Raw genomic sequence first — 25,911 nt, forward strand, 5'->3', positions numbered from 1 at the left:
GCATGTGTGGCCAACTCAATTAAAATAAAATATAAAAAGTTATACAGCTTTTTACCTTATTAAGCTAAGAAAATTGAAAATTCCAAAACTATTCATCTAATGTAAAATAATTATATTTATTTTTAATAAATATATTTAAATACAACTCATATGTAACGTAAAATATGAATATAAGATACCAAAAATAAAATAAAATATGAATATAAGTGAAGGCTTATTCTGTTATTCATCAACAGTGTGACTGGTCTAGGGTTCGATTCCTACTTATCCAAATATTCGAAATTCCTTTAGGAATGGAAGAAGCGAATGAGGACGCATGCATTGCTGAACTATTTGGATGCAAAGGGAAGAAGAAAAATAATAAGACGAAGAAAACGGCCGAGACAGTTGGCGTGGAAGCAGCTGAGGATTCTGCAATAGTCGTTGCCGCAAACGATGGTGGTGATGCTAGTACAAGTAGCGGTGTTAGGATTTCTCTGTTCGATTTCTCGGTTGAGAATTTTTTCCAAGACATGGACACCATTGCCAAACTCTGCAGGGAAGAACAACACTACGCTGCATTTGAGCAAAGCGAGATCCAGAGAATATCTTCGTCCGTCACTTTCTTAAGGTATAAACAAATACTACGATTTTTCTTTTTCTTTTTCTTTTTCTTTTTCTTTTTTTTTAAATTGAGCTTATTATCTGTTCAATGATGGAAGCTATGGTAAAGAACTTCTATCATATTATATATGTCAAAATTGTTTTTTCATCAGAATCAGTTTTGAAAAATTTAGGTAGTTACCTAACACATTATGTTTAAAAACTGGCCCTGATATACTTGGATATTTAGTTTTTAGTAGTTCCCAAGGACCAAAACTTGATTTTTTTATTTTTTGTTGACGTTAAATGTGCAGAGAATGGAGAGATTTTAAATATCCATCAAGAAGCATTAGGTTTGCTTACGGACTTGGGAGCCCTGAGAGCTCTGAGGGAAAGAATGACAGTGCCATAAATTTACCTCAGTTTTCGTCTGCCACTGTTCCTAAGGTACAAGCGTTTGTTACTTTTGTATTGTATTATTCCTTATTTGTTTCCCATTCCAGTACTCATATTCGGATTAAAGCAAGCTGTGATAAAGATTTATAATTTGATAGAAGTATCATTGAACTGTGTCTACCTGAAAGGTGTTGATGCAATAGGACTGATAGTACCTAACTTAACTTCATATTGATTGGCCAAGTAATTGTGTTTTTTTTTAAGACGTGATCATATGAGTAATTGATAGGTTACCTATTCACTTAGTATTATGGATTCTGCCTAAACCAATAACTTGAATTGAGCTGCAGTGCTTCTGAGCTATTAATACCGAACTCTGTTTACCTTAATAGGTATATATAATTGCTGGAATTTTGGTTGACTGGTATATAATGTGAATTTCAATACCTGTAATTGTAAACTTTATTCATATATGACCTTGAGCATCTGACAAGTACCATTATAGTTGTATAGTCTGCTTAATTTTGGTCATTTGATCTTGCTAATATAGTACGCATGTATCATTAAAAGTGTCAAACTCTTGAATTTAAAATTTGCTTTGGCTGATTCCTGAATACCTTAACTAGTTTATATTAAGAACCTTGTAGCTGCAAAAGCTGTCAAGTCATCTTTTGAATCTGAGAATTTTCAAACTGTCACTGCCTAAAACAGATTTAACTTGACCAACTCAATACCCAGTTTGCGATTGGTGGTGTAATTTTTTTTCACTTAAAACATCTATATACTTGCCTTTTACATGCATCGAGCTTGAGTCAATATTTGGCCGACTTGAGGGACTGATGTGATAGTAGCATATAAGTTGGGTTTTAAAGAAAGCAAGAATATAGTGTGTCCTTATATAATGGTTCTTGACCATGTAATCTGCATGTTTACTTACATTCTATTTATACACTTGATGTAACTACCCAAGATCTGATTTCGAGTTGTATCTTGTGTAGTCAACTACGACACGTATTATTCTCTACCACTCTAATTTTGGTTAGTTTAGCCTTGTAACTATATCGTGAAGGAAACATCAGAACTGGTAGTTAATCTTATACCAATATTAACTTGAAACCTCTTTTTTGTTTGGGGCATAGAATAAATATTTTCAGGAGAGTTAGGGGCTGACTTTAAAGGTTTAATTGGCAAGTGCTAGAAAATTAGGGAAGCATGTGATTCTTAGTAATCTTTCCGTGGTTTCTCAATGATGAATGCATATAGTTAAAAGTTCTGTTATGTTTGTTCTTGCTTCCTAATTTGATGATGATATAGATGGTTGATGTTACAATGCATTCGGGCTGACATTCTCCAATTAATACATGAGTTTCTTAATTGTCAAAGTTAGTGCTACTTACTTCCTTTTACCATGTAATTCTGGAAATGTCTTAAATTAGCTTATTGGGGTTCCCCAAATGATTTTCCTCAATCCATCTCCTTACTTAAGGTACAAGCACCTCTGAATTATGTCCCATGGAAATTCTGGCCTACTATCAGACCCATAAAATTGTAGAAGAATTTAGGAAGGGAGGCACATGGATAAGGAAGCCAGTAATTATGAATTAATCTTACAATCAAAACAGGAAATTATGTAAACAATAAGGAACCTCAATTATCCTTTTCTTCTTCTCATTTATGTGTAGTGGAATTTAAATAAATTCCTATATTACATTACATGTCTGCACAACATAAAATCAGAATTTGGATTTGATTTTTTTGGCGTAATTGTAATGACTTAGGCCAATGTGATTGATGCATGAGTCTGTAGGGATTGACGAATGAGACTGTTTCTAAGTGGTAATTAGTACACCTGTGATGAATATGTATGTGATGTATTACTGCCTTTAGGGAGAAATCACAAGTATGCAACTGTGTTTTATGTATATCACTTACTTTTCTTATTTCGCTCTTGAACATATGGTCTACTTAAAAGATAGTTGAGGATCATTAAAAGTAAAATGAGGGATAGAGGAACTTATTAACACGCTATTTTTATGGTTGAGAAACCTTTAGTGCTATGTGGGTTCTATATGTGGATATGAGACACCACTATTGAATGTGAATTACCATAGATGTTCTAAATTACTGTTTAATCTCTAGAAATAATATTGATTAGGAAGACTAATTGCAATTTTGAGTATTTATTCATGCAAGTGTTACTCAGACAAGTGACTGCTTATGTGATTAATTACGGTATGTCATAAGTTATAAAATGTGTGATGAATACAACTATTCTTTAAGTAGTGGACTTAAGATCACTCTCAAGAGTGATTATTTGAAATTTTGAGGACAAAATTTTAAAAAGGTGGGGGAAATTATAACACCTAAATGTAGAAAGTCTGATTTAGACTGTATCTATTTATTTTTGGGGCATAAATGTAATCTCTCTGAAATTCAGGGCAAATTTAGAAATTCATAAAAAAAAAGAAGGGAAAATTTTAAAATTTTTGAAACTTGCTCCTAAGATTAAGGCTATATGTGTGAATAATCATAATTTCTTTAGTACACCTCTTTTGTTTAGCCACTTGATGGAAATCTAACGTGCATGGGTAGGATGCAACTTCCTAACTCTACTACCCACCTCACCCAATCATTCAGCCTTGCATTGAAATTTTATGAGAAATTTCCTCTTGTCTCCATGATTAACCTAGGCAACAAAATATACTTTAAGCTCTTCCACAACATCTACCTATTCTCTTCTCTCCTTCGACCACACCCTAGGTATTCATCTCCATTTCTTCTTTACTTTCTAAGCTATTTCAATCTCGATAAGTCTTCCATATTATTTAGAGTATGCTGTGAAACTGAATTAATTGATTGTCGAAAGAGTCCCTTTTATGAGTTAGAAGCTTCGGACTTTCTCACTGTTTGCATTTTTTGGGAGTGAAGTAGCAAATGAGGGGTTGATTATTACTCCTTATCTCAGTCCTCGAATCTGGAATAGCTCAGGTAAAGAGTGGGGGTTTGTCCTTTTCATTTCTCAGGGCTGCATGTTCGATTTTGTGCTGAAATTCCATGAAGGAGAATAAGAAAATTGAATTCCACTCATTGCATGTTGTTCTTAGAAAAATTTAAGAACTTAAGGAAATAGGATGGGAGGTGTAGGGACTGTATTGATAATGGAAATTCAGCTCATTGGGCTGAATTCCTTTCGTACTTACTAATGTATGCACTTATGTGTCATAGCCTCTTTGGAGCCCCTCCCGTGGGTAGGAATTAGGGACATGATACGGGCCCAATTCATAAGGTATACTCACGTAGGAGGTTCAGGGCCCAAATGGAGCAGGCTGAGTCAGCAAGGGGGTCGTTAGAAGGAGAAGGTTCCCGCATGGTTTCGGTGGCTCAACAGAATACAGTTATTGAGTGAGGAGGGTATTAGGGGACCACGTGGGAAGGAGAGGGGTATCTGGGATCTGGAATTGGCTGTAACAAGCTTGGTGCTCACAATATATACGCACCAGCTTGAGGGGGAGTGTTAGAATAGGAAATATAATATTTATAGATTTGTATAGATTGCCTTCCTATTTGTAAATATTCTTTTCCTATTTAGGATTTAGGTTAGGTCTGGGCTTCTCACTTAAGCCCATTAGGGTCTCTATATATTGTAACTCTTTGTATCAGTTTAATACACAACATATTATTTTATATTCAAGTAATATTATCATTGTGTGTGTTTTTCTTAGCATAATATGCGATGGGAGGATCAACTTGGGGATGCCAATTCTCGGGAATCTAGGTATGGCTAAGATATTAGGAACTTGTGTTGGTTTATTCAATGACATTCCTATGGAGTTTTACTTATAGTGCATGTTTGTATCAATCATTTAACACTTATATCTGAACTTTCTGATAAATTAAAGTATTCCATCTCTACTTATTATTTAACTTGGCTTAATACTTAAGTCTTGTTGTAGCAGAGATTTTGTGATGAATGCTGGAGGTCCTGTATGGGCTTTAGATTGGTGTCCTCGGGTACACGAAAAGCCTGATTGTTCAATTGAATGTAAGGTATTTTGTTTCTCTCTTCCTTTAAGACATCTATTGAGCCTTGCTGTTGATTATTTTTATTGTTATGGGAAATTTTTAAAGTTAATGCAATCTAAATGGTGAATCTGTCTGTTTGACGGCTCTGATATCTCAAATGTTAAGGTTGATAGCCTATTTGAAGTTTCATGGGGAGGTAAGGTTGGAGAAGTTAAGAAACTTGCCTTTTAGGGTTGAACTAGGCTCTGAAAATATTGGAGCTTGACATCAAAGATGTAACTAAGTTTTAACAAAATAGCAGCAGAAGCTATGGGCAGTACAACTATAAGATTCCTTTTTTCTCTTCTCTCTCTTAAATCTAATGGTAAACAAATTTGAGGGTGAGCCTGAACAGTGATACAATTGATCCTTTGTGCACGATAGGTCACTGATTTGAATCTAAGGAAACAATCTCTTTGCAAAAATACAAGGAAAAAATTGTGTATAAGGATTTCCCTCACCCCTACCTTTGCTTATCGGGGTTTTATGGGAATTTTTTTTTTCCTGGTGAACATATTTTTAATACGTTGATTGTGAAAAGTTTCTTAATGACTTGGTTTTAGGACCATTATGGACTAAAGGGAAAATATAGTAATTTTGGTATTAATTTTTTTTTTTTTTGGTATTATTTTTTATCCTGATAATATGGGGTTGGGTTTTAGTGTTTTACTGTGACAATAAAGTAGGAAGTCAAAGGTTAGGGGTCTTTTTATAAGTAGCGGAGAAGGTTCTGGCCGGATAAGGTTACTGATTGTGAAAAACAGTTTTAGGATCAATATGGTGATTGTGAAAGGTTTCTTAACAACTAGATTTTAGGACTTTTTATGGATGAAAGGGGAAAATACAGTAATTTTGTTGTTATTATTATTATTATTATTATTTTATCATGCAACATCATTTAGGCCTTGTATGTGAAGTAAAAACTGTGTTTGTTGTGGGGGGGGGGGGGGGGGGGGGATAGAGTTGATGCTATTGGAGCAGGTTTGGTTCCCAGTTTCCTTAATGATGATTTAGGCCTTGTATCTGAAGGTTTTTGGTTTTTTTTCTTCTTCCTATGTTAAAGTTCTCCACTGTTCTACATTATACCTACTTTATATATTTGGAATAATGTTGTGGTTGCTTTGTCATTTGTTTGTCTACATTTATGTTAGTATGGTAGTGAAATGATACACTAAGCTTTACTCTTCCAGCATGGAAGTAGGAAATAATGGACATTTTTTTTTTTTTTTGTAAAAGTTGTACATTAAATGACCTTCTCTCTGATATTTGTTTTAGTTTATTGCTGTTGCTGCTCATCCACCTGGCTCTTCTTATCACAAGATGGGTGCCTCACTTACTGGCAGAGGTGTCATCCAAATATGGTGTCTTCTAAATATCCGGGGACCCGACGAAGAGGTATCTTCTCTCACAGAGGAGAGAAAAAAAAGACCTAACAAAGATAGAGGCACAAAGGACAAATCGACACAAATAAAGAGGCCTAGAGGAAGACCAAGAAAGAATCTAACATTAGTAGCAGTGGATGATACGAACTGTGAGACCCAGTACGTGCCAGCTCTTGCTGTTCAGGTTGCAGAAAATTCTACTGAGTTTACTGCTCCAGATGGGAATCTTGAAAAGAATGAAGAAATATTTCCTACTACAAACAAGAGAAAAGGTAGACCTAAAAAAAATGAAGCCCTGAATGAAAAATCATCACTGATAAAGAGACCTAGAGGAAGACCTAAAAAGAATTCAAATGAAGTAACAGCAGGTTATCCAGAGTGTGAGAACCAATCTGTGCAAGCTCTTGTTCAAGTTCCAGAAGATTCAGCTGAATTTATTTGTCCAGATGTGGCTCATGGTAATTGCAATGGAAAGAGACCTAGACGAAGACCTAAAAAGAATTCAGATGAACTAACATCGGCTGATCCAAAATGTGAGAACCAATCTGGGCAAGCTCTTGCAGTTCAAGTTCCAGAAGATTCAGCTGAATTTCTTTCTCCAGATAGGACTCCTGGCAATTGCAATGAATATGCTTTGCAACAATATTCAGTTACAAAGGGAAAGCATGCCAAAAAAGCTGCCTCTGCATGCAATACTATTCCAAAACGTCTTGTTAAAAGGAGTAGGTTGAAAATTAATAGTAGGGAGGGGAAGCATAACCAAGATATTAGTCAGCCATTATTGATACAGGGTGAGAATGAGGCACAAAATCATAAGCATTGTAACTCAGAATTGGGTCCTCAGGCAGCTGCTTGTTCTATTCCAGGAGATGTTACTTTGCCAAGAGTTGTGTCATGCCTAGCTCATAACGGAAAGGTGGCATGGGATGTGAAATGGCGGCCTACTAACATTTCTGATTCCTTATGTAAGCACCGAATGGGCTATCTTGCTGTCTTGTTGGGCAATGGATCTCTGGAAGTGTAAGATGTCTTAAGCCTCATTCTCGCTATACTTCAAATGATTCTTTTTATTTATTTTTGTTAACTGTTTTTATATGTTGCTACTGACTGGCATATTTTATTAGTTTTCAGGTATTAGAAATTTGGATATTTTAAGTAAATACAATTCTAAATATTATAGTATAATAACCGTATCATAACTAGCTCCCCTGAATTGAATGAAACATAATGGACAAAGGACAATTACTTGAAAAGCAAATTAGGGTTGACAGTTGATTTAGTTTGAATGAAATGTGGTACAACCTATGGGGCATAAGAAGAAAGTGTTTTCCCAGGCCAATTTATCATAAAATAAACCTAAAAGATTATAATGTGGTTAGTGTAGTAAGTTTCTCCTTGTTGTATACTTGTATCTAGTTTGTTATTCAGGTATTTATATTGTATATAGTTACAAAGTTTATTCTAAATGCTGAAGTAAAATCACATCAGTACCTCACCAAAAAAAAATAAAAAATCACATCAGTAAATATATAGTCAGTAGTTAGTACACTTTCTATTTGTCTTTCAGTTTAATTTTATCTGTGCAAACATTTAACAACAAATCTTGGTCTTTAGTCGTAATTGGCCGTAGAACAATAATCAGTTTGAAACAAGAATGATCTAGTCTGATTTTTTTGTGGGGAAAAAAAACCAGGAGAGATTTATGTTACTCACAAGAGCAGGATGAATGGAATGGGCAGGCAGTAGGCTTTGTGGGTTTCTAATTCTACTCTTTCTGAGATCAACATTTTTCCTCTAAGGACAGTATTTTTCTTTTTATAACAGAATGTCACTCACTATTAACTTAATAATCAACATCAACATCAACATCACCTTTATCCCAAATTAATTGGGGTTGGTGGTAGATGAACCCACATGAAAGATACAAAATGGTTGAAAAAGATAAAAAAAAAAAAAAAAAATATATATATGTAAAGAACCTTGAGGTCACCAGCCTAAGAGCTAGCTCAAAGGGTGGGAGTGCCCAAAGCCTGTGGGACTATATATCTCAACACGCCCCCTCACACGAGAGCCCATTGGGCTTGAAGAGTGGAAGATGCAACAGGCCCAGCCTACCTGTGCTAAGAAAGTCCACAAGACAAAGTAGGGGGCGGCGAGGCTCTGATACCATGTAAGAAAGCCCAGTTGGTACCAGAGCTTGTTCGTTCTGGGGACCCTCGCTTCCGCTTAGAAACCTTGTTCTTGCTTTAAAACCTAAGCCCACTGCTTAGGAGTCCTTTTTCTTGCCGAGCGTCTTTCCGGCAAGCCATCTAGGGCTGTAAACAGCCTCTGAGTATTGTTTCCAAACGCGTTAGCACCGCCGACGGCCACCGGAACCACCCGCCGCCACCGGAATCACTGTTCAGGCCACCGGAGATATTTTCCGGCGACTTTTCCGACCTAACTTCATGCGATCAGGACTGTCTCTTCCCGGCGACCAGGTCTGTGGAGGTCCGACCACCATCGGAGCTCCCACGCGCTCTCACGCGCCACCTGTCTTCCCTGCGCGTGGGCTTCACGCGCCACCTTCTGCCGGCGCGTGAGCCATGCGGCTTTTTCCGGCCGGTCTTGGATAGAGAAGCTCGCCTTCTCCTGCTCTTTCTGGATCTGTAGTTGTTTTGGTGTGGGTCTGACTTTTTGCGCGCACCCCTTCTTGATCGGTGATCAGGTTCGTTCCTATTTACTCGGTTAATATCTTTCTGATTTCTTATTATGGCAGCAGATGGTTCTATTCATTCGGAGGTCAATTCTCCACCTCCTCCTGTCAAGAATTCTCCCAATATCATCTCTACCAATGTTGGGTCCATTAATTCTTCAAAATTAAAGGGTTCTGTTAATTACATGAACTGGGCCACCTCTGTTCGAGTTTGGTTCTTTGGCCAAGGACATGGGAGCCACCTCACGACTAAGTTTACTGATGTCCCTAAGGAGGAAAAGTCTGATTGGGAAAAGATCGACAACCAGCTTCTGAGCATCCTCTGGCAATCTATTGATCCAGTTGTCTTGGACATCTTCTATTCGTTTCAAACTTGTACTGAAGTGTGGCAGGAAGCAAAAACCCTCTACACTAATGATATTCAGCAGCTCTGCGTCATCATCTCTCAGTTTATGGAACTGAGCAAATCATCCGACATTCAGATGGAAACATATGTTGGCAAGAGTCGATCTTTGATGCAGGCATATTTGGATATGTTGCCTTACCTTACTGATGCTACTGCATATCGGAAACAGGTGGAACACCTCTTTATGGTTGCCACACTGTCTGGCCTCCCTGAAGAATATGATAATGTCCGGGATACTATCTTGACTAGTGGGGAGCCTGATCTTTCAATGACGTATCAGCGTCTTCTGAATCTGAATAAGAAATCTGCTCTTGCATCTGCTTCTGCTATTGATTTTACTGCTCTAGTTTTCCGTACTGACTTTCGCGGAAACATTGGAGGTGGACGTGGTCGTGGTAAAGGCCTGGGGGGACGTGGTCCAGGAGCCCCAGGAAGACGTGGCACAGGAGGCCCAGTCGGACGTGGTCAGCGACCTCGTTGTAATTACTGTCAGCAACTTGGTCATTATGAGGAACGTTGCTACACAAAGTACCCTCACCTGCGACCTTCTTATGCTGCTAATATAGCTCAATCGGATTCTGCTTCAAATAGTACAGTCTCTCTCTCATCTGAAGACTATGCAACATTCCAGACTCTTCTCAGAAAGATCACTCCTCAGTCTCAGGCATCTGCTTCAGAAACTGGTAATCCCGTTGCTTGTGTTTCTCATTCTGCATCACTTGGCCCTTGGATATTTGACTCAGGTGCTGCTGATCACCTCTGTGGTAATAAGGAACTCTTTTCATCCCTTACATATTCTGCTAACTTACCCTCTTTTACCCTTGCTGATGGTACTAAGGCTCCTGTTCATGGAATTGGACAAATATGTCCAACCTCCTCATTGACCTTGACATCTGTCTATTACATTCCTAATATCCCTTACAATTTAATATCTGTTAGTAAATTGATCAACTCTCTTAACTGTACTGTCACCTTCTCAAATCATTCTGTTTCTGTGCAGGACCCGGGTACGGGGAAGACGATTGGAGTGGGCCGTGAGTCACGGGGACTGTTCTACCTGGTTGTGCCGAGTCCTTCCATTGCTTGTTCTCTCACAGAATCTCCACAACTCATCTACAGTCGCCTCGGGCATCCTAGTCTTTCCAAATTGCAGAAGATGGTTCCTCTTTTGTCCGGTCTTCAGACTTTAGATTGTCAGTCATGTCAGCAAGGAAAGCACATACGCTCCTCCTTCGCTAATCGAGTCAATAAACGAGCTGATGCTCCTTTTTCAATTATTCATTCAGATATTTAGGGTCCTAGTCGTAGTGTGTCTGTTTTAGGTTTTCGGTATTTTGTTACCTTTATTGATGATTTTTCTCGTTGTACTTGGATCTATTTAATGAAAAACCGTTCTGAGTTGTTTTCTATTTATAAAAAATTTTCTGCTGAAATTCATACTCAATTTGGTGCCTCTATTCGTATTTTACGTAGTGATAATGCTAAGGAATATGTTTCTGTGGACTTTTCTAATTTCTTAGCCAAACAGGGTACTTTACACCAAACTACTTGTCCTCACACTCCACAACAAAATGGAGTAGCTGAACGTAAGAATAGACACCTCATTGAGACTGCACGGACTCTTCTTCTTCACATGCATGTTCCTCTTCACTTCTGGGCCGATGCAGTCCTTGCCTCTTCTTTTCTCATCAACCGTATGCCTTCATCTGTGCTTGATAATGAAATTCCTTATCACTTATTGCTTCCAGATGTCCCTCTCTATCCTCTATCCCCACATGTCTTTGGTTGTACCTGTTTTGTTCATGATCTCACCCCTGGTAAGGACAAGTTAACATCCAAAGATTTTAAATGTATTTTTCTTGGTTATTCTCGTCTTCAAAAGGGTTATCGTTGTTATTCTCCAGATCTTAAGCGTTACTTATTTTCCGCTGATGTCACTTTCCTCGATCAACAACCCTTTCATTCTATCCTATCTCAGTTGTCACAGGTAGATTATGTTCTTTCTGTCCCTTTTCTTGACTTGTCTTTGCCAGCTGTAGGTACTCCTATTCCAGATAAGCAACCTTCTGCTTCAATACCTGCGGACCGTCCACTTCTCACTTATTAGCGTCGTAAAACTGTGCCTCCTGTCGACTCGACTCCTGATGACTCATTGCCCCCTGCAGTTGATTCTTCCCCTCCGGATCCTTCACCAGAGGCTCTTCCTATTGCTCAAAGAAAAGGTACACGTACTATTCATAACCCTTATCCTCTTTATACCTTTTTGAGCTATGACCGTCTTTCTTCACCTCATTTCACCTTTGTTTCTAGTCTTTCTTCTATTTCTATTCCTAAAACTACATGTGAAGTACTTTCCCATCCAGGGTGGCGCCAAGCGATGCTTGATGAGATGACTGCACTTCATTCCAATGGCACTTGGGACCTTGTTTCTGCTCCTCCAGAGAAGTCTATAGTTGGTTGTCGCTGGGTGTTTACTCTAAAAGTTGGACCTGATGGTCATGTTGATCGACTCAAGGCTCGCCTCGTTGCCAAGGGTTTTACTCAAATCTTTGACCTTGATTATGGCGATACATTCTCTCCGGTTGCTAAGATGGCGTCAGTCCGTCTATTTCTTGCCCTTGCTGCTGTTCGTCACTGGCCACTCCTTCAGCTTGACATCAAAAATGCCTTTCTTCATGGTGATTTGCAAGAGGAAGTTTACATGGAGCAACCACCTGGTTTTGTTGCTCAGGGGGAGTCTGGTAAAGTGTGTCGTCTTCGAAAACCCTTATATGGTCTCAAGCAGTCTCCTCGAGCATGGTTCAGTCGCTTCAGTTCTGCTGTTCAGGCGTTTGGCTTATTCCGCAGTAAAGTTGATCATTCTGTATTTTATAGGATTACATCTCCTGACAAGTGCATCTATTTATTAGTCTATGTTGACGACATCATTCTCACCGGAAGTGATCAAGACGGAATTTGTCAGTTAAAGCAGCATTTATTCAGTACATTTCAAACAAAGGACCTTGGGAAGCTGCGTTACTTCTTGGGAATTGAGGTGGCGCAATCTAGACAGGGCATCTCTATTTGTCAAAGGGTGGGAGTGCCCAAAGTCTGTGGGACTATATCTCAACAGTATATATAAATAAATAAAAGTAAAAAAGAAAGGGACAAGAAGAAGTGGGGGAAATGAAGGGGAAAAAGACTAAAAAGGGACCATCTGGAACATAGGAATAACAACGGGTCTAACCATCCACCATACTTATAGTTTTTCTCCATTCCGTTCTAAGACATACCGTCCATCAATCTATATCCCACTCCATTAAATCTTGTTTTACTACCTTTCCCAAGTAAGTTTCAGCCGACCTCTGCCTCTTTTTGTGTTGAGCTCTTGGTAACAAACTTCTGTTCTTACAAGAGCATCGAGGGGCCTTCTCATCACGTGCCCAAACCACCTCAATCTATGTTCTCTCATCTTCTCGGCTACCGGTACTACTCCGACCTTTCGTCGAATATCTTCATTTTTTATCTTATCTATCCTTGTGTAACCACACATCCACCTTAACATCCTCATCTCTGCTACTCCCATCTTATGCTCATGTTGCCTATGTGCTGGCCAGCATTCCGCTCCATATATCATTGCCGGTCTTACTGCCGTTTTATAGAATTTTCCTTTTAACTTAAGGGGGATTTTGCGGTCACACAAAAACCCAGATGCACTACGCCATTTCATCCACCCTGCTTTGATTCTGTGATTTACATCCACATCAATCTCTCCACCTTTTTGTAAAATGGAGCCCAAGTATTTAAAAGCATCTTTTTTGGGTACCTCTTGACCACTTAAACGCACGGGCTCTTGGTCCCCATCTCGTACCAGAGAAAACTCACACTTCAGATACTCAGTCTTGCTTCGACTTAATGTGAATCCTTTGGATTTCAATGTGCTTCTCCACAATTCAAGTTTTCTATTAACACCCTCCTTGCTCTCATCAATAAGCACAATATCGTCTGCAAAAAGCATACACCATGGCACTTCCTCTTGAATATCTTTTGTTAGTTCATCCATAACTAAGGCAAAGAGATAAGGACTTAGAGCCGGCCCTTGGTGTACACCAACCGTGATAGGAAAATAACTTGATGTTTTGTTACAAGCTTTTACACATGTAGTAGCCCCATCATACATATCCTGGATTGTCTTTACATACTTTGATGGAACCTTTTTCTTTTCCAGAACCCACCATAAAACTTTCCTTGGAACCTGTTAAGAGTGTTAGTGTTAATAGTGTAGAAGTCCCACATTGAGTGTGTCTCTTTGTATTCTTCAATTGGTTTGCTATATAATAGCACCAATGTTGTGTAGTTTAATACAACAAGGATTACTATCATTTCCTCTTATATCTATGATATTCAACTTGGTATCTAGAGCCTAATAAGAGGAATCTTAATCCGTTTAACTTAGTTCTATTTTCCATAATTTCAATATGGTTATAGAGAGATATCACCCTCCTTGAGGGATTCCCGTTGCTATTTCTTTTTCGGGTTTTTTCTTAGTATGCTCTGTAACTGCAGCTTAGACTGATCTGTCACATCAGAAAAGAATGATCCTTGGGAAGTTGTTGGGTTGACCACCGTTGTCGTTGACCGACCACCGTTGACCGCGTCGTCCACCGTTGACAGCCGTCTCCGGCAACTTTTCCGGTGACTTTTCTGATGGTCATTCCAGCACAATTGTCTTTGCCGATGATAATTCCGGCACTGTTTAGAAGTTCCTTTTAAGGGGGAGCACTGTCCATGTTGTTGATGGTCATTCCAACACAATTGTCTTTGCCGATGATAGTTCCGGCACAGTTTAGAAGTTCCTCTTGAGGGGGAGCACTGTCCATGTTGCTGATGGTCATTCCAGCGCAATTGTCTTTGCCGATGATAATTCCGGCACTGTTTAGAAGTTCCTCTTGAGGGGGAGCACCGTCCATGTTGCTGATGGTCATTCCAGCCATGGTTGTTAGTATCGCACGATACGCGATACGTATCGTGCGATATGATACGATACAGTTTCAGAACGATATGGATCGCAATGGTGAATCGATTTTGGCATGAATCGTTAGCATGAATCGTAGAATCGAACGATTCAAAACTGAATCGTGAATCGAAATTACATTTGCGATTCAAAATATAAAAAAAAAATTAAAAAAAAACACTCAACAGTCGCTTGGATCGGGTTGTTATATGAAAGGTTGCTTCAGAAAAATCAGGGATTCAAAATCCCATTTAAAAAACAAAAGGAAACAAGAAGCAACGAACGATACAGAATTTGTATAGGACTGAGAGGAGAGACTTTCAGAGGAGAAAACGCCTTGCAAATTGTAGAAGAAGCAACGAAACAAAAATTTCAGAGGAGAGACTCTGTGTAGAAGAAGACTTGCAGAGGAGAAGAGCGTGTAGAAGAAGAAGAAGACGCACAAAAGACTTACGGGTACTATTTTTTTTTTTTGAAATAGACGGGTACTATTTTTGAAATGGGTTTGTCCGTTTGTGATTGTAAATTGAAAAGAGAGGATCAGAGGATACATTATATTAATATATTATTATAATATTATAAACAAGCTGCAGTGCGTTCTCAATTTAAAATGCATGTGAGGATGTGTCTTATAAATAGATTATTGCTTCTATTTATAAGACACGTACTATTGCCTATTGCTTTCTCAGCTTTTTGTGTATGTGTCTTATAATATTATAAACAAGCTACAGTGCGTTCTCAGCTTTTTTGTGTATGTGTCACTGTCATGTTGAAAGTGAAAGTGCTATTGCCTATTGCTCAAATGAAACTGCTATTGCCTAGTGCTGCCTATGAAAGTGCTATTTCCTTTTTCATTTAAATAGTGAATAAATTTAATTGAGTATTAGTGCATTAGCTGAAGACACCTATGGACCTACCTAATTTTTTTGCCTTTGATTTTTTTTTTCTCTTTTACAGTAATAGAAATAATAAAAATGGCTCCAAAGAAGAAATCCCAAAAACAGAAGGATATAACTTGGGATCATTGTAAATCCCTTGCGAATAGATTGAATGTTAAATGTAATTATTGTCCCAAAACAATGTGGGGAGGAACATTTAGAATGAAGCACCATCTAGCTGGAACACACAAAGAAGTTGCTCCATGCCAACAAGTGCCGGAAGAGATAAGGGATCTATTTAAAAAAATATTAGAGGATGCAAGAGATGATGATGAACTAGAGTGCTTCGATGATAAAGATTCACAAAAAAAAGGGAGCATGGATAGTTTTATGATAAAAGGAAAAAGTGGAAGTGGCTCATCTGCTATGAAACAACAAACTATAAATTCAATGGTGAAGGATAGAGATTTGGTGGTTCGAGATATTTGTAGATGCATATATGGCAATGCATTGCCATTTAATTTAGTTAAGAGTCCACTATTTATTAATATGGTGAAGTCTATTAGTGAATATGGTAGAGGCTTAAAACCACCAACTTATCATGAAGTGAGGGTGTCATATTTGAAGAAAGAAGTTGATCTTGTCCATACTATTTTGGATAAATATAAGTTGGAATGGAAGAAAACTGGTTGTACATTGATGTCAGATGGATGGACTGATGGAAAGGGTAGATCTCTTACTAATTTTCTTGTTAATAGTCCTAGAGGGACTGTTTTTATAAAATCTGTTGATACAAGCAGCTTTATTAAAGATGCTGAAAAAATGTTTGAATTACTTGATGAGATGGTGATAGAAATTGGAGAAGAGAATGTCGTTCAAGTAGTGACAGATAGTGCTTCAGCCCTTGTATCTGCTGGACAAAAGTTGATGGATAAAAGAAAGCAACTCTTTTGGTCACCCTGTGCAGCCCATTGTCTTGATTTGATTTTGGAAGATATTGGTGGCATTACAGTGTTCTATAATACCATTTGGAAAGCAAAAAAAATTACAACTTTCATTTATAGGCACACATGGGTGTTGAATTTGTATAGAACCTTTTCAAAGGTAGAGAGTTAGCTAGGCCTGCAATAACAAGGTTTGCTACATCATATTTGACAATGCAGTCAATTTTGAAACAAAAGACTGCACTTCAATCTCTGTTTACATCTGAAAAATGGGTTAATAGTGCTTATTGCTCTAGGCCGGAAGCCAAATTTGCAGAAAATGTTGTTTTGGCTGATAAAAGGTTTTGGAAATCAATACATTATTGCTTGAAAATTGTGTCTCCTCTTGTGAAAGTTCTTAGACTTGTGGATGGTGATTCAAAACCTGCAATGGGATACATTTATGAGGCTATGGATAGAGCAAAGGAAGAAATAGCAAAGAGTTTTAATCATGAGGAAAAGAGATATAAGGATGTATGGGAAATCATTGACAAGCGTTGGGATTTACAACTTCATAGGCCTCTTCATGCAGCCGCCTATTTTCTTAATCCAAAGTAAGTATAGGTTCTTTATATTTATTTATTTTATATAAAATTCTTTATATTTTATATTTGACTTATTATTAAGCCTTATTCTAAATTTATAATAATTATATAGGTTCCACTATGACACAAAGTTCAACCCAGATCGTGAGGTTAAAACTGGCTTGTGGAAGACATTGGAGAAGATGTGTCCTGATATTGAAACAAGGATCACAATTGATTCCCAAATTGAGAAATTTGACAGGGCTGAAGGACTCTTTGGAAATAGTTTAGCAATTGCAACTAGAGCTAGGAAGCAACCTGGTAATCATCGAATTTTGTGTATTGATTAAATTATGTTTTGATATTTTTAAAATTAAAAATTAAGTCATTAACCAAATATTTATTTATCAATTACTTTTTTTTTTGCTAGCTTTATGGTGGAATAGTTTTGGAGACGACTGCAAAGAGCTGCAAACAATAGCTATTCGTATCCTAAGCCTCACTTGCAGTGCTACAGGGTGCGAGAGAAATTGGAGTGTGTTTGATCAAATTCACTCAAAGAGAAGAAACCGTTTAGAGCAACAAAGGTTGAATGCTCTTGTGTTTGTTAAATACAACCTTCAACTTGAAATTAGGCAAAAACAAAGGGAGGAAAAAGGAGGCACATATGATCCTATCTGCTTATCAGATTTAGATTCTGACGAGGAATGGATTACTGAGCAAGAGGAGCCTTGCCTAATGGATGAGGAATCTTGGATGGATGTTCATGAGTACTTCAACGTTGATGAAGGAGACCAAAGCAAAAAGAGAAAGAGAGGTATATTTGCATATATAATATTTCTTTTAATCAAACACCTTATGTAATATTTATTTACATTATGTATATTTTTTTTTTTAGGTCCTCGAAATCTTCAAGATGATAGGAATGATAAAGGCAAAGGCATCTTAATACAAGAGGATGTCAACAGGAATGATAACAGAAAAGGATCTCAAATTATTGAACAAGATATGGGAGATGAGTCAGATGACTCTACTAATGGAGAGGATGAAGGACTAGATATGTCAATACTAGATCCTGATAGTGATAGTAGTGATAATATTAGTCTTGAAATTTAATGAATATGAGAAATAACTGGTTTTAGATTTGGTTACTTATGGATTTTGGTATTTAGATTTTTTTTAATTTGGATTTATATGATATTATATATTTTTAAGTTATTTTTAATTTGTTTCTGAATCTTACGATTCGATACGATTCACGATACAAAAAAACAGCCGAACGATTCACGATACGTATTGCGATTCAACAACCATGATTCCAGCACAATTGTCTTTGCCGATGATCATTCCGGCATCTTCCATGTTGATGTTCATTTCGACGCCATTTTTAGCACATTGTTGATTTTTGGTTTCTCATTTAGGAGATTTATTTTGATGTTATGTTACTTGGTCTTTCTTGTAATAAGCTTGTAGCATAGTCAAGGGGAAACCACGGCTGCTCACCAACTGTTAAATGAAATGTCTGAGAGGGATCTTGATGCTGATGTCCTGGTCAGCTCAGTTGTCTTGCCGATGATAATTCCGACACCATCCATGCTCTGATGTCCATTCCAACACTGTCTCTTTATCAGCTCTTCAGACTGATGGTCATTCCAGTTGATTTGTTGTACTTAGTCATTTCATTTCGTTGATGTAGCATTGTTGTTTTTGGTTCTTAATGGGAGTATTATTTATGTATCAAGCTTGTAGCATATGATCTATATGCTACAGCTTGAGGGGGAGTGTTAAGAGTGTTAGTGTTAATAGTGTAGAAGTCCCACATTGAGTGTGTCTCTTTGTATTCTTCAATTGGTTTGCTATATAATAGCACCAATGTTGTGTAGTTTAATACAAGAAGGATTACTATCATTTCCTCTTATATCTATGATATTCAACTGAACCCTATCGTATGCTTTCTCAAGGTCTATGAACACCATATGCAAGTCCTTCTTCTTTTCTTGGTATCTTTCCATAAGTTGTTGCATCAAGAAAATGGCTTCCATGGTACATCTTCCTGGCATAAATCCAAATTGATTTACAGAAACCTTGGTATCTCTCCTCAAGCGATGTTCAATAACCCTTTTCCACAACTTCATAGTATGGCTTATTAGCTTAATGCCTCTATAGTTTGAACAATTCTGTATATCTCCCTTGTTTTTGTAGATAGGCACAATCATACTTTTCCTCCAACCATCAGGCATCTTATTTGTCTGGAGAATCTTATTGAAAAGATTGGTCAACCATTTTATTGCCACATCCCTTAGGCCTCTCCACACTTCAATGGGGACACCATCAGGCCCCAAGACTTTATTAGTCTTCATCTTCTTTAAAGCCTCCTTAACTTCATGTGTATTAATTCTGCGTACAAATCTTCTATTCATATCATCATACGCGTCCTCCAAGTCCACCTCGCTTGTATCTCCATCCCCATTAAACAGCTTGTTGAAGTAGTTCAACCATCTTTCATTTACATCTTCATCTCTCACCAGAAGTTTTTGATTTTCATCCTTGATGCATCTAACTTGGGTGAGGTCTTTACTTTTCTTATCCCTTATCTTTGCAAGTTTATAAATACCTCTTTCACCATCCTTGCTCCCAAGATTTTTATACAACTCGTCGAAAACCTTGCCTCTAGCTTCTCGCACTGCTTTCTTTGCATTTTTTCTCGCCAATCTAAACTTTTGCAAGTTCTCTTCACTGAGACTTTTATGCAAAGATCTAAAGCATTCCTTCTTATGTTTAGTTGCCTCTTGCACCTCTCCATTCCACCACCATGTTTCCTTTGTATGAAATCCATTTCCTTTACTTTCTCCCACCACCCTCCTTCCCAAATTTTGAATACACTTAGCCATCTCATTCCATATTGCATTTACTTCTCCATCAAACTCCCAGGGTCCGTCGTGCAACATTCTTTCATTGAACTCTCTCTTTTTTCCCCCCTTAAGCTTCCACCACCTTATCCTTGGGTTATGAGCCCTCTTCTTCATTGTAAATACTTTGTTGAATCGAACATCCAAGACTACCAGCTTATGTTGCGTAGCTACACACTCTCCAGGGTAGACCTTACAGTCGACACAAGAAGTTCTATCTTCTCTTCTAGCCAGAAAGAAATCAATCTGACTACGATTTTGGCCACTATGATAAGTGATTAGGTGTGACTCCCTTTTTCGAAAAAAGGTGTTCACTAACATCAAATCGTAGGCTAGTGCAACATTCAAGATATCTTCTCCAGTCTCGTTTCTCGTCTCATAACCAAAACCTCCATGGATTCTATCAAAACCTCTATTGCTTTTACCAACATGACCATTTAGATCTCCTCCTAAGAAAATTTTCTCCTCTCGAGGTATTCCCCTCAAAACCTCCTCCAAGTCTTCCCAAAATTGGCTTTTATCAGTTGGTTGCAATCCAACTTGGGGTGCATACACACTAAGGATATTCAGGATTAAATCACCCACAACAAGCTTAACCAGAATAATCCTGTCGCCTTTCATTTTGACGTCCACAACTTTATCTCTGAAACTTTTATCGATCATAATTCCAACACCATTTCGACTCTTGTTAGTACCTGTGTACCATAACTTGAAACCAGTTCCATCCACTTCCTTGGCCTTTTCTCCAGTCCACTTAGTTTCTTGCAAACAAACAATATTCACTTTCCTTCTAGCAAAAACATCTGCCAACTCCCTCAATTTACCCTTTAAGGTTCCTATGTTCCAGATGCCCAATCTTATCCTTAACCCTTGGGCTGTGCTTGCCCGCCACGCTCGCCCATCTGCGTGTTGGGACCCTGGCATACTTCTCACTAAATCCGGGTGAAGACCTGGCGCCTTGCCTTGGGGCAAGGACCCTAACCCACTTTTCACTACACCCCGGGCCCGATGCAGCGCCTTGCCTCGTGGCAAGGACCCTAACCCATTTTTCGCTACACCCGGGGCCCGATGCAACTCGTCGCTATGAAGGGTACGCCCCAACGAAAAATCATATAGGTTCATCACATAAAAATATAGTTGTTTTTTACGGCCGGTTCGCAACACCTGACGCCAACCCTCCTCCTTTATCTTTGCTTGGGACAGGCCATGCATGCAAGCACACATGGGCACACTATTAACTTAATAATATCTTGTGTAATTTCAAATGATACTGTTCTTTCTAACTTTATCATAAATTTCACTACTGGCTGTAGATATTCCATAGAATTGTTCTTCAATGTTTCTAAGGAATTATTTATAGTAGAGAGGCCACTGATAGATTGATAAAAATTGTTCCTTTTGAATGATAAATTGATTAATTATTCTCCACAAAAGTGAGTTTCTTTTATCTAGTATCAGTGGTTTTGACTTTTGAAAAACATTGTGACTTAGAAGAGATTGCTTTTGTTGTTGCTTCATTATACTCGTCAATTGCAGGTGGGAGGTTCCTCTTCCTCATGTATTGAGAGCAATTTATATGCATAAAGAAGGCACTGATCCACGCTTTATAAAATTGGAGCCCGTATTTAAATGTTCAAGGTTGAAGCGTGGTGGCTTCCAAACTTCTTGTGTGGACTTTAAACCCATCTATTTTTTTTATTTTTTTTTTAAATAAATCATGAACAAATTCAATCGCTGAAGAAAAAAATTCAGAGAGAAATTTAAATTAAATTCATTTATGTTTGTTTAATAATTAGATAAACAAATTTGAAGTAAACACAATTTAAAATAAATAAATGAACCCAGTTTATCAAAAGTACTTATTGTTGCATACACAAATATTTACTAAAATTTTTCAAACATTTCATTTTAATTAGATTTATTTTGTGATTTTAGTTTTAATTTTTTAAACATATCCTATATATCTGGAATTATCAATTACAAATTATTTTATAAAATTAAAATATATTACTTTTGGTCATAAGTGCATGCTTTCTTAATGCTTAATTTTCATTAGTTTACTCTTAAAGCAAATTTAAATGAACCAAGTCCAACAGTAATATTGTTATTTTATTTAAACTCAATAAAAACTTATGAACTCATCATATGTTTTGTTTTTTGAAAAAATAACCCTCTTATTTTTCATAATATAAATTTGACTACAATGTTATTTATAAATAATGGGACTCTAATTCAGGTTCTGATTGTGTATGTGTGATTTTTTTGGATGAAGTATTTGGATATTTGCATTCAGGTAAAGTAATATTATTCCTGTTGTGGTTGGTGTGATGTTGTTTAGGTTTGGGTTGAAAAACTCCAATGTGCGTGACCAATTTACATCCCTATATATGTTTTAAAATATGCATTTTAAAATAACTTGTTATAAAAATTAAAAAAAAAAAATGAGGATAGGAGGGAGGGAAATACTTGTGCATTTTAAAAGAACTGATATATTAAGACTCTTTTTACTGAATTAAAACTTGCTATTTGACATCACCTAGCAGCTTAAGCTTTTGGGTTGAATTGGTTTTTTGCATGGTGTTAGAGTTTTGGTGTCACGGGTTTGATCCTCACCGCCCTCCATTTTAATAATTAATTTTGTAGAATTTCTTAGCACAAGTAGGTTGGACTTCATGCATCATCCACCCTTCAAGCCCAATGAGCTTTCGTGTGAATAGACGTGTTAGAAATATATAAAACCATTAATGTAACCTCACCCAACAAATCTAACAACTTAAGCTTTTGGATTGAATTGGTTCTTTATACTATTTTTAATCCTCTGCTCTTCATTAGATGTTAAAAGCTGGAATCACTAGAAAAAGGTGGCTCATTGGATTATTGGAATAGTGTTATTGACTTATTGGTTTCTGCTGGTTTAATTGATGCAGCTGCAGAATGTTATTGAATTTACATGATGCTTTTTTATTTACTCCATTGTTTTATCTCACAGCATCCCACTAACAGTGGAGTGGTCAGTTACGCCCTCTCATGACTATCTACTTGCTGGCTGCCATGATGGAACGGTATAATATTCACTAAATGTTCTTCAATTTTCTGTGCTTTGCCTTTTCTAAATTGAACTTTACCTTGCTTTAATTCAGAAATATATTTGCCCATGAAGTTTGATTACGAGGGAAAAGGGATAATGCATTTTAATTTTTTTTTCTTAATTCTTATCCCCTTTCCTTCATCTTTCTGTAATATTTGTGCATCTATAATTTATTATGTTCTCATTTCATTGTTTAGTTAAAATACCAGTATATTGTCATCTGAAATCTTTTTTCACAATATATATCAGTACTAATGTAATTTGCTTTATATTTAGGTTGCTTTGTGGAAATTCTCTGCAAATGCTTCTTCTAAATGTGATGGTAATATTTTGTTACCTGATGTATGTCTCATGTTTACCTATTTGGTTGTTAGGGAAGGAAGCTGTGTTGAGAAATAATACTAGATATACTTTGTTGTTTATTGTCTCATTTGTTCATCTGCAGATACAAAGCCTGTGCTTTGTTTCGGTGGGGATACAGTTCCTATTAGAACGGTTGCCTGGGCTCCATTTGAAGGGTTAGTAATGATTGAAATTTCTCAGCCGTGGCACAACGGTTGATTGTATAGAATCTATAGCTTTTATTGTATATCTTTATAGGAATTTGGAAGAATTAAATTCTGTGTAGATTATAAAGAATTATTCTGCATGTATTTATGATTTTTGCTTCTCTGTCTTACCCCTTTGTTGAATAAAATTACTCTAATAGTAATAGATACGCCAGCTACAACCTAATCTAATCGAGTCTTTCAGAAAATTTGTAAAACTTATTTCCTTAATACGTGTATTTGTGTGCTTTTGAAATCATTGTAGAGATTGATTTATTCCTCTTTTGTGTTATCTTACACAGAGGATATCAATTCTCATTCATGTGACTGCCTTCTTTCCTTCTTAATCAAACTCTTTCCTATTAAAAAGTAATAAAAATAGCATCATTTGTGTCTGTACATAATTTGCAAGTCAATCATTTTTTTCCATGGTGTATACATGTACCCTTGTTTTCTTCATGAAGATTGCTACAATAAACAAGACATTAGTTTCTTACATCGGCAAATATCACATCTAAATTCATCTGTATTTACGTCCTTTGTTTATCCTTTTACCTTCATAATGTTGAATGGGATATGTGATTTGTTATAATATTTCAGTGATCCAGAGAGTTCTAATATAATAGTAACCGCTGGACATGAAGGCCTTAAGTTTTGGGACCTACGGTGAGTTTATTCCTTTTTCTTTTTTGTTTGTTTACTTTGTTATGTTATTTCTTTTTAGTTCATTTTAGACATCAATCTTTACTTGTAATGTTGCATTCCATCTTAATAGAATATGATTTTCATACTAATTTTTTTTACAAATGATGATGCAATTAAATCACATAATGTTACAAAACTTGGCCCAGACCAGCAAACTGGTGAACAGGTATTATCTTGACCAATTTGAGCAGCATGTAACTCGGTTATGTATCAGGCCAGTATGAATATTGTGATCGGCTGATTTTGAGTTGACTCATGTCACGTGACTTATCCAGTTTTATGAGAACTGACGCAGTGACTGGAATCTGAAAATGTCTCAATTTGAACTAAAACTCTTGGTTGTTTCTTGTTTCCGGTTCTGGGCTTCTTTTTTTGCGCATTGTCCCGTTTACATTTTTCTGGGCTTCTAATTCTTGCAGATAATCTCTCTCTTTCACAATTTCTAGCCAACTTTGGTATCTTTTTAGAACTCCAGCTAATCAACTTGGTGGGTGGATCTGGAACATTGATATGCTATGCTATGCTATGCTCTCTGAGTGTAGATCTGCAATGTCTCTCTCTCCCACTTCCTTCTGCTGGAGCTAGCCCAAACACCAGAACTTCCAATCCAAAACCATTAAATAATCCTTGAGAACCAAAACATTTGTCACGCGCTCACATCATAAACAAATGATATTGATACATTGAGCTCCCTGAATTTACCTTACAAGGCCACCATGATCAGAAAATATCTGTGCAGGCCTCTCAAAATTGTTTAGCATATCTATTGACAACGGGAAATGGATCCTCTCATTTCTCATTTAATATGACCAGGTCATGTGAGATGATATTAACTGTCCATAGACAAATTAATGGTGACAAGAGCGAGAGAGAGAATGAATTAAGATGGAGAGTGAGGAAAGAATAATTGTTGATTTGTCTATGAACGGTTGAGATCATTTCACATAACCTAGTCATGTGAAATGAAACATTAGGGGATCCATTCCCATTGACAAAGTTATCTCCTTTTCATTATAAAGAAAAAAAAAAAACAAGATGGAAGCTAATAACTAAGTAATTGTTGAGATATATCCTTGTAAAGAACCTTGGGATACACCACCTCAAAAGCTAGCTCAAAGGGTGGGAATGCCCAAGGCCTTATAAAGTCCACATTAGTTGCACATACAACCAATGTGGGACTATATATCTCAACACGCCCCCTCACATGAGAGCCCATTGGGCTTGAAGAGTGGATAATGCAACAGGCCCAGCCTACCTGTGCTAAGAAACGCCACAAGAGAAAGTGGGGGGCGGCAAGGCTCTGATACCATGTAAAGAACCTTGGGATAAAACTCCACATTAGTTGTGTAACACGCCCCCTCGCACAAGAGTGGATGATGCAACAGGCCCAGCCTACCTGTGCTAAGAAACTCCACAAGAGAAAGTGGGGGGCGGCGAGGCTCTGATACCATGTAAAGAATCTTGGGATACACCACCCCAAAAGCTAGCTCAAAGGGTGGGAGTGCCCAAGGCCTTATAAAGTCCACATTAGTTGCACATACAACCAATGTGGGACTATATATCTCAACAGTAATATATTTCTTTTTTTAAAAGCATAATATTCATTATAGAAGCATGCTATTGACCTTGTGGCCCTCCAAAGTTGGTGGTAGGTTCAGGTACTAGAAGCCTGCAATACACATAATAAAAAAAGAAAGAAAGAAAGAAAAGGATGGCAACACCATAGGTGCAAAAGCAATTCCTCTTCAATTTTTCTAAGT

General features: G+C 37.3%; 2 protein-coding genes across 2 annotated transcripts in view; both read left to right on the forward strand.

Annotated features, from left to right (window-relative positions):
- Positions 1-293: 293 nt before the first annotated feature.
- Positions 294-25,911, forward strand: part of LOC133302261 (uncharacterized) — a 28,661-nt gene continuing 3,043 nt past the window's right edge. The window contains exons 1-11 of the mRNA XM_061502013.1: positions 294-610; positions 897-1,029; positions 4,701-4,753; positions 4,932-5,025; positions 6,316-7,442; positions 21,347-21,456; positions 22,653-22,671; positions 22,800-22,872; positions 23,175-23,214; positions 23,344-23,416; positions 24,047-24,112. Of these exons, the coding sequence (XP_061357997.1) occupies positions 294-610; positions 897-1,029; positions 4,701-4,753; positions 4,932-5,025; positions 6,316-7,442; positions 21,347-21,456; positions 22,653-22,671; positions 22,800-22,872; positions 23,175-23,214; positions 23,344-23,416; positions 24,047-24,112 (2,105 nt within the window). The remainder of the gene's footprint in view (positions 611-896; positions 1,030-4,700; positions 4,754-4,931; positions 5,026-6,315; positions 7,443-21,346; positions 21,457-22,652; positions 22,672-22,799; positions 22,873-23,174; positions 23,215-23,343; positions 23,417-24,046; positions 24,113-25,911) is intronic.
- LOC133302259 (uncharacterized) lies at positions 17,094-18,017 on the forward strand. The gene is made up of 3 exons (XM_061502011.1): positions 17,094-17,222; positions 17,332-17,718; positions 17,800-18,017. The coding sequence occupies exons 1-3, from the start codon at positions 17,105-17,107 to the stop codon at positions 18,015-18,017; spliced, it is 723 nt and encodes a 240-aa protein (XP_061357995.1). The 5' UTR covers positions 17,094-17,104.

The sequence above is a fragment of the Gastrolobium bilobum genome, unplaced genomic scaffold (assembly GCF_033153095.1).
Source record: "Gastrolobium bilobum isolate Gb01-03AN ecotype WA unplaced genomic scaffold, APGP_CSIRO_Gbil_v1 utg11116, whole genome shotgun sequence".
Taxonomy (NCBI): Eukaryota; Viridiplantae; Streptophyta; class Magnoliopsida; order Fabales; family Fabaceae; genus Gastrolobium; species Gastrolobium bilobum.

What these genes read in the sequence shown, in the direction of transcription:
- LOC133302259 (XM_061502011.1), top strand. Translation starts at nt 17,105, where the DNA reads ATGTGTCCTGATATTGAAACAAGGATCACAATTGATTCCCAAATTGAG. An exon ending in TAGAGCTAGGAAGCAACCTG is followed by an intron (nt 17,223 to 17,331) that starts GTAATCATCGAA and finishes TTTTTTTGCTAG; the next exon opens with CTTTATGGTGGAATAGTTTT. An exon ending in AAGCAAAAAGAGAAAGAGAG is followed by an intron (nt 17,719 to 17,799) that starts GTATATTTGCAT and finishes TTTTTTTTTTAG; the next exon opens with GTCCTCGAAATCTTCAAGAT.